The following is a 12,062-nucleotide window of genomic DNA, read 5'->3' as shown; positions in this document are numbered from 1 at the left end:
CATGGGTCTAGCAAACTGTAATTGTGCTCAAATTATGGGACCTTCCCATATGTAAATCCCTTTCAAGCAGAAGAACTAGGTCATAGATATCTTCAGCCTTGACAAGCATTTTAATCAGCCATGCAAAAGAGAGAAATTATGCTGGCATATCACTTAGCTTGCTTCAGTTAACCTGTAGAGCTGATTTATCCTTTTACAGCATCAGTGCTGTAAAGTCAGCCTTATGAACTCCCAGCTGAGGTGCAGAAATCACACTGCAGTACCCACTGCTGTAGATGGAACTGTGGTTTTGTTCTTAATATTTCACACAGCAGAGCCCATCTGTATTTCAGGTGCACTACACTACAAGAAGGAAGAGTTAAAAAACAGCCAAACACAAAGCACCCAGCTCCTATGTAGTACAGCAGGGAAAGAGCCAAGAGAATCTCAGTTTCTAGTGGCAGGCCTCCAACATCCTGAGCCTTTTCACTCACAATCATGCTGAAATCCTACAGCAACGTGGGAGTACCGAATAGGTGTGGAAGATACCTACAAGCTGTGACCTTGCTCTCAAAAAACAGGTAACAAACATCAGGTAACAAAGGTGCAAATGAAGACCCGACATAAAAAAAAGGACTTCCCTTTGTATAACGCTAATGATACCATAGTACAAGTGTTGGCTTTATGATTTGGGAAAGTGTGGTTTGTATACAAAGATTATGAGAATGAAAAAGTAGATTTGCTCCACAAAAAGCATTTCTAAAGTAAGTAACACTCAGACTAGTCCCAAGCCACTGAGAAAACCAAGTGTGTTGGTTAATTTTTTCCCCCTCTCTTGTAACATATTATAAAAGCCCTTTTCTCATTACTGCATTCCAGAAAGCTTTCCTGGAATCTGTGGACTTATACAGCTTCTGATCTTCATACCTCCACAGCTACAGAGCTGAAAATGGGAGAAGCATTTCCAGGCCAATTAAAAAAAGGCATTAGCAATTAAGTTAAACTCATACCACATGTCTGTCTGCTTAGCATACATAAATATAGTCTAGTAATTCTTCACTTGGGCAACTTTGGTGCTAGCATCAGGAATCTTAATATAATCTTAAATGAATCCTGTACAGTGCATTGGAATAATCTCACATTTAAAGGGCAAAAACTGAAGTGACCATCCTCAGTGTTCAACCCCCAAAGAGAGATCTAGATTTAATCAGAGTCCATTAACCAGAAGTAACCTAGTGACTCAGCACGTGACAAGCACGAGAGAGGACAGTGCACTCTTGGGAGCAAAACAGAAATGGGCAGGGAAGGAAGCAAGCCTGAAAAGCACGCTGAAGAAGAGCAAGTACAAAGAACAGGAGTTTATGGCACTTGTATCAGGTCCTAGCTTTAAGTAATTTTAAAACTAATGCATTATGCCTTACTAAAACATGCTAGCAAGAACATGCTAGATGTACTAAAACATGCTAGCAAGAACTTTGAAAGATGTAACATTTTGAATGACTGAGCAAAGCACTGTACACCTGAATGCCATTAAGTACAGCTAATTAACGTAGATCATAATACACTGAAACCCAGCATAACTTAGTTTCCAACTCAGTGCACCACTGCCAGGTGCAACAAACAGTCCAAAGGGATACAAATCTGCACAAGATTCTAGTCTGCACAGTGGGGTTGGGGGGAGTAAAACGGGTTCAACAATGCTTCTGCAAACTCTGCTTACACCATTTACTGCAACATGTCAGCAGTACCAAAAAAACCCCTGGTCTTTCGCAAGAACACTCAGAGTACTACCTGTTTGTACTGAAGACTAAGTCCCTGCTTGTTTTATATTTTCTGCTCAGAAGTACAGATCAAACAGGTCTTTTGAAGATTTGGTTTCTTGGAAAAAAGTCTAAAAAATTAAAACTGGGAAAACTACAAGGTTTGTTTCCAATAGGCTTAACATTTTGCTATGCAAAAAACAACCTGTAGCAGAGGTAAGTAGCTTGAGCTAAAATGTTCAATGTTCAAACTTTGGTTCTAGTTTGAGTAATAGATTTTTGAAGAGAAATGCCAAGTAATCTGAATGTGTTCCTAGTGCTTGACATGTATCACTTCATGCTGCAGTTACTGTACAACAAACTAACTTTGGAGAAGGAATTTATGTTTTGCTTTTAAGACTGATGTGACAGAATTAAAGTGCATCAACTGCAAACTAGCTACAGGTCTACTGCAACTCCTTTCCATTGGGCAAGGCTTATACAAACAATTCTGTCGATCTTCCTATAAAGTACTTGTAGCAAGTAGCACTTGTGCGGCTGAAGCAGCTTGAAAAGCAAAGGAATGCTTATATAACCATGTACAGGCTAGACACATTTAAGACATTTTACTTCTCATCTAGTAAGCACCTGACAAGCCTTCCTTCACCAGACACCTCACGTAGACATGAGAAGTTTCACGGGGCCAGCACTGTCTACTCCATTCTGCTGCCTCCACATTTCTTCTTGCCCCAAGCCCACATGACAAATCTTCAAGCAATAACCTGGTAGAACTCCCACATTCAGGTGAGGTATTGAGCATATTTCAATGCTTCCACTAGAAGCTCCATTGAGAGATAGCAGGACAATTTCAAATTTCACCTTTTTCCTCTAAGGTCTTCCTGTTTGAGTGGAGAAAGAGAAATGCCTTTCAAAGATGCCAAATGATTTAAGAACAAACTCCTACACACTTGAGAATTCTCATGCTCCAAAGCCTGCTTCCTTTTCTCTTTTTGACAACTTATACAATACAGATGCCTATCAACTCAATCTGATAGCACAGCAAAAGTGTAACATTTGCTAGCTGTGTAGAACAGACCACATTTCACATTAGTATTATATAAGTATGATCTTATCCCCAAGAAAGTACCGTATTTAACTCTGGCAACACTGTCACACAGAACAGACTTGCAACCTGTATATTTTTCACCTCTCATATAAAACTAAAAAAGCAATTAAATTGAACACACTGTTCTCTGTTAATACAGAGAATTAGAAGTTAAGGATCTGGCCATGGCTGGCAGTTAAAAAGGATTGTACATGTCCACCCAGGCCAGGATCTTGAGGTTTCTTTCAAAAGAAATACCAGAATGAAGAAAACCAGTAATTCCTGCATTAGGGATTTTAAATCATTTGCTTTGTTAACCAAGATAACTACTGCTATACTCTCACTTCTATGAGATAATGCCCAAAAGAACAATTTAAGAAACAAAGGAGTTGCACTTACTTAGGAAGCAAAATTCAAACTAATGGAACTTGACTGTTCAAGACCCTACAAAACCTATTGCAAATCACATGCTGACATTTGCTATTGCTTCTTACAAGCCATTAAGAGGGAACACTTTATTTTAAGCTGGGAAATTGATCTTTTAAGCACTATCAGCAGGAATGGTGATTTCCAAATCTTCTAAAGAGCCATACATAAAGAATTCTGTACAGCGGCATTTTCGAAATGTTGCCCTAAAATGTCATCTAACAGTAGTAGCAACATTTTCTTTGTAAGCTGAGGCATGTATTAATGTAATGTTGCAGCTGTCAGGTAATGTTTTTCTAGTGTGCTCCAGTTTAACCTGTAGGACCTTATGACCAAAGAATTGGAAATATCTGTGTATCTGCTGATATACTAGTATGCCATTAATTCGACAGCTAATTTTTAAAATATGCATTTTTCCCTGCATACATAACAGGAGAATGCCCTTGCCTCTAATCTTTGTTAATCTTAGCAGTTTCACAAGCTGTACATATTCAGTGCTTGCAATGGGTAACACTGTCAAAAGATAGGATACTAGTAAAATTCAATTCATAGGATTTCCATAAATAAACCCAGTCATCTTTCACCTAATTTATTTAAGTTCCAATTTTTTCCAATTCCAAACAAAAGCTAAATACAAATTTTAAACAGGTAAGCACTAGTTTTATCCAAAGGGAGCAGGCTTATACAGTTTTACTCCAGTAAAGTATTCAACCCTTAAGCAAAGCCTTCTTTGTCATCAGAACTATACAGTAGTCTTCCTTTTATCATTGCACAATCTTAAAATGTTCTCTCAGAACCAACTTTTGACACTCCAAACACTATTTTACATTGTTTTATAATGTCTACTCCAAAAGAAAAAACCTCAATGGGTTTTTCTTAAGAAATGTTTTAGAAACCAGTATTTCCTGCACAGTTCACCAGCAAGTTTACAAGTCTCAACTCTCAAGAAAAAATAATCCTCTACCAACATTGTTTCTGCAGCTAATATTTCACTTTATTTTTAGCTGCTTTAGCGACTTCAGACTCCAGGTCTGCCTCATCTGTATAAGTGTATCCAACTCAAAAGAATACTATCATACAGTTATACAGCAACGTGGGGAAAGAGATCCAAAAACAAAAGTGCCAGTAAACTTAAACATGGCCCAGCAAAATAAAAAAAGGCAAAAAATGCCTACACATTAAATGAGATGCTTTTTTTTTTTTTTTAAAAAAAAAAGATTTCTTTCCCACATTTACTTCCTATTGTAATAGCCACTTTTCTGATCATTAAAATGAATCTGATAGTGCTCTTTGATACAATCATTAACAGCAAAGCTATAAGGCTTTTATACCCGTTACATTCACTTCTCACCCTCCAAATACTGATGGTTAACATTATAGATGTTAGGGGGCATGACCAGCACAAATGGGAACACCACCACAAATGATCACCTTGTGCTTTCAGATACATTTGTTTCAGTGTACAGTCCCTTCATTTCACATTTTAGTAAGATGCTGATGCTGTGCAGAAGTGTGCAGAGCATCCTCTCTTTCACAAGGTCCATGCAGAAAACATCTAAAAAAAATTTAAAAGTTCTGAGATACAAATGATAAAAAAAATAATCCAGGATGATCAAGTTTCACAATGTATAGTGTTCTGAACATGAGTCCATTTTCTTCTAAATTCTGAAAGAATAAAGTGGTGAGGAAAGTGAAAATTCACTGCTGCATTCTGTGATCTTCCCCATTTTGCTGGCCAGTACCTTACTCTGGCAAGTAAGGACAGAGGTGATCCTCTATGGTACCAACCGTCCAGTGAGTGAGCTGCTCCTGTGGCAGGTACAGGCAGATGCTGCATAACTTGAAGATTGTAGCTTTGTTTTTTGGAGTCTAAAAGAAAAAAAAAAAGCTATTAAACATAAAAGTTCACATGAACCTTACAAGCAGAGCAGTACCCCCAGCAGACTCAGCCTGATTACCAGCTTGCTGCTGCTGCTGCAGTGGGGGCAGGAGAGGGAAGGACACACTTTTGAAAGCCTTTTTTCAAAGCACAAATAACCTGAACTCAAGATAAACCTGCAATATTTAATGACTAAAATCTTTTAATCATTTCGCTGTTAATTGTTCCCTTGCATCATTTCTGTAATATCACACAGATTAAGCTAAACAACTTTGTTTTTCCAAAACGCTTAAATCTGTTTTAAAACATATTTAGTTTTTTAATACAAGAATATGAAACTGATTCTATATGGCAACACATCTGTGCCCCATAGCTGTTTTTCCATGTCTGAATCCTATTTATAGCATAGGTTTCCTCTGAAACTACTGAAATGCAAGCATGAATGCATTATTTTTTCTACTTAAATATTTTGTAATAAACCACTAATATTCCTAAGAAAAAATCATTTTATGATTAAAACACACTTGTTAAAAATAACTCCCACTGTGGGTAATAAGAGAAAAAGAGAGACAGAATGAGCTTACCTGCAAGTGCTGTCTGTCAATGAAGAGAAACACTGACTGGTTTGGGTTGTTGACAACAATTCCAGTCTTGTCCTTTCGGCTCAGAACATGCAGAAACTGTTTTTCATAGTCACCATGATGAAATTCAAACTTGGCCTGCATTGTGTAGGGGAAGGAAACCGAGTATTTATTAACCTAAAACTTACATTTAACCAATTATTCTCCTTTAATCTGGTGCTTTACAACCACTTTTGTTTCTTTTCTTTTCTCATCTCATCCATGAAAAACAAACTGGGGACAGCAGTGACAACTATGCGTTTGAGTGTCAGCACAAACAACTTAAAGAACTCCCCTACACTGACATTAATCATGGCAATGACACATTAACAAATCAAAACAAAGTTTCAACCTTAAGTGACTATACTAAACCAGATTGAGCTTGTTCTGCCAGAACATCTTTGTCCAAGCATGTTTCTTCCAATAATTTACTATTATTGCAGAATCAGTGCAGAAAACAATGCATATAATGTTGCTCAAATATCTGAAATGTACACAGCTAAAGCTGGCTGCTGAAAAATTAGTGTTCGAAACTTGTTTATTTCAAGGCAAAAATTATAATGCAAGAATTCCATCCAACTCAGCTCCTTTTCCATTTAACAAAAAACAATTTGAGATATTCACAGAACCTTCAGGACATTATCATGTTTAGACAAAGATCTGACTGTACTGAGAACAGCTGTGTCTAATCAACTTCTACAATTACTAACATTGTATATGTTTGTATGTATGCATATAAAAAGTATATATTAACAAATAAAAATACATATCATTTCCAAAGGTCTTTCATACACAAGTTTTGACAGCACTAATATCACAGCACATAATGATAGCAAGCAGAATTATAAATACAATTCTGCCTTATATATAAAATCAGCCAGCATACTTTATAACATTCACAAAAGTCACATACCTCAACAACAACCACCCATTGGTTAAGAAGAGTACTTCCCTTCCCCACCCCTCAGGCATATGTTACTTATTGAAGACAAAAAAGTAAAAAAAAAAAAAAAAAAAAAAAAAAAAAATACCTGAACAGGCCTAAAGGGTTCATCAGATCCCTTCCACCGAGAAAACAGGAGACAGACTATCTTCTCAATATCATTACGAGGCCAAAGAATGAAGTCCATCTCCTGGGTACAGCCAATCACATCCTGTAAGTAGTAAAGTTCTGTACTTACAGTCCCTCCAGATCCAGATAAGCAGATTATGTATACAGGTACATAATTCAAAAGAGTTATTTATTACCACTTACGTTTATATAATTTTCCATTTGTATTACTCCTAGCACAGCTCTTTCTTGCTTTCTGTTGAATTTTAATATCAGTACCCAATTAATAGGAATTCTAACTTTAAGAAAAAAGTATCATTCTTAGCAAAGTTTATTTACCTTCCAATATTCACACAAAACCCCACTTAATTGTATAGCAAGAATCATGGCAAGAATTAACACATGTATGCCTACTTACAAAAAAAAGAGAAAGAGAGAGTGTGCACGGGCCAGCAAGATATTGTTCTTAAGATATATTTGAATGAGACAAATTAAAGGTAAATTAAACAACTTCCAAGCAGATGTGCTACATCACCCTTCAAACTATACCTCAAACACATGCCCTCCGATTTCTAGTGCAACAGAAGAATTAAGAAAACAGAAAGGCAGGATTAGCTAAGATTCATAAGAAGAAACACATGTTCAAAACTCCAACTAAAATTCAGCAAGTGTAAAGAATAACTTTACCCTGCGCATAGACTGGTAGCGGGGTGCATGAAGCTGTACAACATCCTTCTGCAGAAGCTCTAAGGAACTTTCCAAAGAATAGCTGGAATCCCGCACACCTTTCAGGATATTTTCTTCATAATTATTGGTCATGACTGGTATCACTTCAGACACTTCAAAAAGCGCTGACTTTTTCTTCTAAACAAAAAGAAAACAAAAAATACAGTTACATTAAGATTACAATCCTTTCTACATAATTCTATTTGCAGTTTATTCCAGCATTTCTGATTTTCTGTTAGCATTCATGTATAAAGTGCACATTATATAAGTTAGGACTTAGACAAATCACAGAAAAAGTTACATACAAAACAGCTAGAGTTGAACCAAGTGAGGCCAGCCACATTCTGTTAAAAAAAATTGAACTTCGTAGTCTCCAAGAAGCATAGATTTACATGACAATCTTGCCAACATTTCCTTAAAATTAAGGCTACATCTGAACATTACTATGACTTAAGTTTTACCATGTGGAATACAGGACTCTGGGCTGACCAAGAACTCTGTGCAAACTTCTGTCAGTAAATCAAATAACACTTTGACGGAAAGTGAAGTCTTTCAACTCCACACTCAACAAGGATCAGGATCCAATTTGAAGTTATTTATAAGCCACAAACTTCTCAATGAAAGATCATCTTCATTAAATAGCTTTTACACCTCTATGAATATTTCAGCATCTCAAGCCCAGGCAAAATATTGCTACGGAGAAAACAAAAGAATTTTTTTTGGCATATGTGAAATGCCATAAAAATTGTTTGCCTGCTACTAACAGCTTTCTTACAGTTCATAAAAAGCCTTTATCTATTAAGAACATGACAAATAAGGCATATTTTATTGAAAAAATCCAAGAAACCCACTAAGCCATAATATGCACAACAAAACTGATATTTACTGATATTGGCTGAGCTTAACTCCTGCTTTAAGCAAACAGGCACTGGATGGACATCCTCACAGTTCACTTAGATACAAGCAAATTTTACAGTGCTTAAAATAGACATTGGCAATGAATTTCTAAAAAGCAACCAGAAAGTAGTGGGAATGCTGCCACTAAAACCATTAAGGTGTTGATATAAACATATTAACACCCATACCAGCTAAAAAAAAAAAAATCTAACTCTTATCACTGCATAAGCCTTCATATTTCTTTGAAAGCAGTAGTATTTGTTTTGTTATCCATGAGGTCATTTAGCACAAGATGGGAGAAAAGAATAAACTATACTATAAACCCAAGAAAGTTAACCCAATAGTCTATCACTGAGAGAATAACTAGAGATTAGGATGTCCCACTAGATCCAGCTCTGTTAGCACTAGAACTGATGAATGAGACCAAACTGAATTTAAGAATGTAAGGAAACTTTTTAACTAAAAGTGTTAAAAGAACAGAGAGTCTTCAATAAAAAACATGCAACTATCACATCCAAAATGCAAAAGCTACATGTTCAAGTGGGTTAAACAATTTCGGAGCTCATTTACATGCATTTCGTGTATTTCAGTATATATTCTGTTGCCATTTATCTTCACTTGCTCATCTGTTCGGCAACCTACTTGTTTACACCAACTTTTCCTCACTTTCTGTAAACAGAAACTGGCTTAGAATTCTAAGTTAGATTCAGAAATACAAATAGGCTCCCCACTTTGGCCCAGATACACAGTATCCAGTGGTACTACTCAATGTAGACAAGTAAATGAAGACTTCCTCTTATCTCCCCCCTCCCTTCCCAAATGGCCATGGCAGCTTGATATATGCCTACATGCTTAGGTCATTTTAATATTGTGTTTTGTGACTCCTCCCTTCAACCGCCTGCATTTCCCTTCTGCTTTAACCAGATAAATGCAGTAACTTTAGCAATCATTACAGTCTGTTTTTTCTCAGTTCAACTGTTTCAAAAAACAGTTATGTAATTCAGGCCCCGACTGAGCTTAGTGAAGTACATTAATTTAGATAAATATTTATCCAACACAGAAGTTACCAACTAATCTTTTGAGGCATCTGTATCCTCTGTGTTACAAAACTACAAATATTCAAAAAAGGAAAGCCAAAATGATGATGAACACGTAAACTGTGCGATTATAACAGTAAGAAAATGTTAAAAATTTAATTAAACTTACTAAGCATAAATCACAAGCCGTATCGGGCAGCAAGACTTTGCACAGCACAATTAACACACAACTTGCATTATAACATACAACACAGTAAGAGAGAAACATTAAAGGCAAGTTACCTTGTCCTTGAATACAAAGGCAATGTACATCTTGAAGTCAAACTGGTCAGCTAAAGATTCTTTTTTCTTTCTAAGCTGAGCACGAAGTCTGTTCAGAGCTTGTTTCTTCCGGGAGTTTGGGTCCCCCATTTTGTAATACAGGTGGTACTAAAGCCTTTGGAAACTGTCACTAAACTATGGGCACTTTTTCGTAAGACTCAAGTACAACAGAAACAAGTCATTTTATTCCTGCTAATACGACTGAATAGATAAAACACGAGTGTAACCCAAAAACGCACCTCAGGCAATATTTTATGAGAATGTCGTATTAGAGGGGTCAAGAAACAAAATAAGTAGTTGTCCAACCATTGCTGGACAAGAACAGGTTTTGCAATAAACCAAGAAAAAAAAATTAGAATTTTGAAGAAAACACATTCGTGTGAACAGTTTAGCTGCAGGAATAAGTGGGTGAGAATGAAAAAAACCCAAATCTTATCACGATTTACGTGTACAATAAAAAGCAACTGGCACAAGCCCAATCCATGGGGGGGCGGGGGTATTTTTGCTCTGCTTACAAAAAAAATGAAGCTGAAATTACAAATTGCGTTTTACCCCAGCCAGATTCATGACTCTACTGATTATTATTCTCAGATTTCCACTATTGCTATGTTCCTGTCTTTTTTTTTTTTTTTTTTTTTAGAATTATTACACTTGGTGGACAGCAGAGAAAAGAGTGCAAAGGAGGAGTGCACATCCTGGGAGGTATGAGATTTCTCTGCCAACAACAAAATCAACTACAGACAACACAGTGCTGGTTTGCAGGGGAGCACAGAGGAAAAACAGCGGAGTCATTTCTAACTTCATCCTGCTCATCATCAGGCACATCATTGCCCTGAGGCTATTGCTGCCTAAGAGAAGAGGGATCATGATGGCCATAGATGAGGAGTGGGCAGGGGTTAAAAGGACAGTATTATCTCACCTAGAGATTAAAACCCGAATCAATCCCCCAAACCCGGACTCCTTACCAGTGTGAGAGCCCTACATCCCCCAACACCTCACGCGCTCCCTGGGCTGCTGATCCCCCAGGAATCCTTCTCTCTCTGCTGCTGCTGCGCTCCACAGCGAGCACCGTCAGCGGGTTAGCTGCGGCTGTGCATGGCCAATCCTTTTCGCTTCTCCTTAGGCCTCTCTCTACGCAAGACAGCAGAGGCGGCAGCGGGCGGCCTGTGCCCAGGGCAGCGGGACACCCACAGTAGCACGGCGTTCCCTCTCTCACTTCATGGTCACGACTTGGAAAACATGGAGAGTTTTGCTTCTGCTTTTCTTGAAAAACAGGTTTTCAGTGTCAAAATTTTTGCAAGGTTTTTTTAACTGCAAATCTAAGTTGCAATTTTAAACCTCTAAACACCCTCCCCCCAAAAAGCACATGCCCAATTATCAGGTTATTTTCTTCCTCTCTCCAGACATTTCCCCCCCCCCCCAGGTTTTGATTAGTTGGGGTTTAGAGTTGTTAGATTAGCAAATTCGTCACACCAGATTAAGAATAGAGGAAAAAATATTCCCCCCCCTTTATAAAAAAAGAAAGGAAAACAAAAACAAAAAAGGAACCCCTCCCAAAATTCCCCCCCCCCTTAAGCAAGAGACTCAGAGACTCAGACGAGAGACCGAGACCGTGGCTTGCTCGCTACCCGCAGCCGGCGGGCGCAGGAGGAGCAGTGGAGGCGGCGGCGCTGCTAGCAGCACGGAGAGGAGCCATGTCAAGATAAAGCCACGAAGCCGCGGAGCCCCCCCATCCCTGCTGCAGTGGACACGGTGACCGGGCCGCCCGCTCTGCCGCTGCTCAGCCCCAGCCTGGTCCCCATAGTCTAGCTCAGCGCCCCGGTGCCGGGGAGTGGGGAAATGGTGGCGGAGAGAGGAGGAGGAGGAGGAAGAGGCGACGGCGGCAGCAGCGGAGGGAGGAGGAGACGGCGGCGGGTCCCTGCGCTAGTGGCTCCTACGGAGGACGGCGGGCATAGAGATCCCGGAGCGGCACAGGAAGGGCACGGCCGGGAGGAGGGTGAAGGCGGACAGGGAGAGCCTCTCTCCGCCCAGGCGGTCCCGGGAAATCCTCGAAGGCGACGGCAGGAGCGGGCGGAGGCGCCTCAGTCTGTGCCTGTGTCTCGGCACAGGAGCGAGCGCAGAAGGGGCCGCGCGGCCGGAACCAACCACTCAAAATGGCAGCGCCTGAGTCACACAGGCGCCGCCCGGCCCGCATTGCGCACGCGCGCTCTGCGGGCGCGTACCAAGAGCTCGAGTCCCCGGGGGGGAGAATACTGTGCTCCAGGCAGGCAGGCAGGCTCAGC

The 12,062-nt window shown here is 39.3% G+C and overlaps 1 protein-coding gene across 1 annotated transcript; it reads right to left on the bottom strand.

The window, feature by feature from the left end:
• Positions 1 to 3,822: 3,822 nt before the first annotated feature.
• C2H6orf62 (chromosome 2 C6orf62 homolog) lies at positions 3,823 to 11,314 on the bottom strand. The gene is made up of 5 exons (XM_026115665.2): positions 9,742 to 11,314; positions 7,487 to 7,663; positions 6,780 to 6,902; positions 5,713 to 5,847; positions 3,823 to 5,118 (listed from the first exon to the last, which is right to left on the bottom strand). The coding sequence occupies exons 1-5, from the start codon at positions 9,868 to 9,870 to the stop codon at positions 4,993 to 4,995; spliced, it is 690 nt and encodes a 229-aa protein (XP_025971450.1). The 5' UTR covers positions 9,871 to 11,314; the 3' UTR covers positions 3,823 to 4,992.
• Between the last annotated feature and the right edge of the window lie 748 nt (positions 11,315 to 12,062).

This window comes from Dromaius novaehollandiae, chromosome 2 (genome assembly GCF_036370855.1).
Source record: "Dromaius novaehollandiae isolate bDroNov1 chromosome 2, bDroNov1.hap1, whole genome shotgun sequence".
Lineage (NCBI taxonomy): Eukaryota > Metazoa > Chordata > Aves > Casuariiformes > Dromaiidae > Dromaius > Dromaius novaehollandiae.
This window is presented reverse-complemented; position numbering and strand designations above follow the sequence as displayed.

Excerpts from the sequence above, each read along its gene's own strand:
- C2H6orf62 (XM_026115665.2), bottom strand. The coding sequence starts at position 9,870 with ATGGGGGACCCAAACTCCCGGAAGAAACAAGCTCTGAACAGACTTCGT. Across the intron at positions 6,903-7,486 it reads GCTACCAGTCTATGCGCAGG|GATGTGATTGGCTGTACCCA; the intron begins GTAAAGTTATTC and ends TACTACTTACAG. Across the intron at positions 5,848-6,779 it reads AACCCTTTAGGCCTGTTCAG|GCCAAGTTTGAATTTCATCA; the intron begins GTATTTTTTTTT and ends TACACAATGCAG.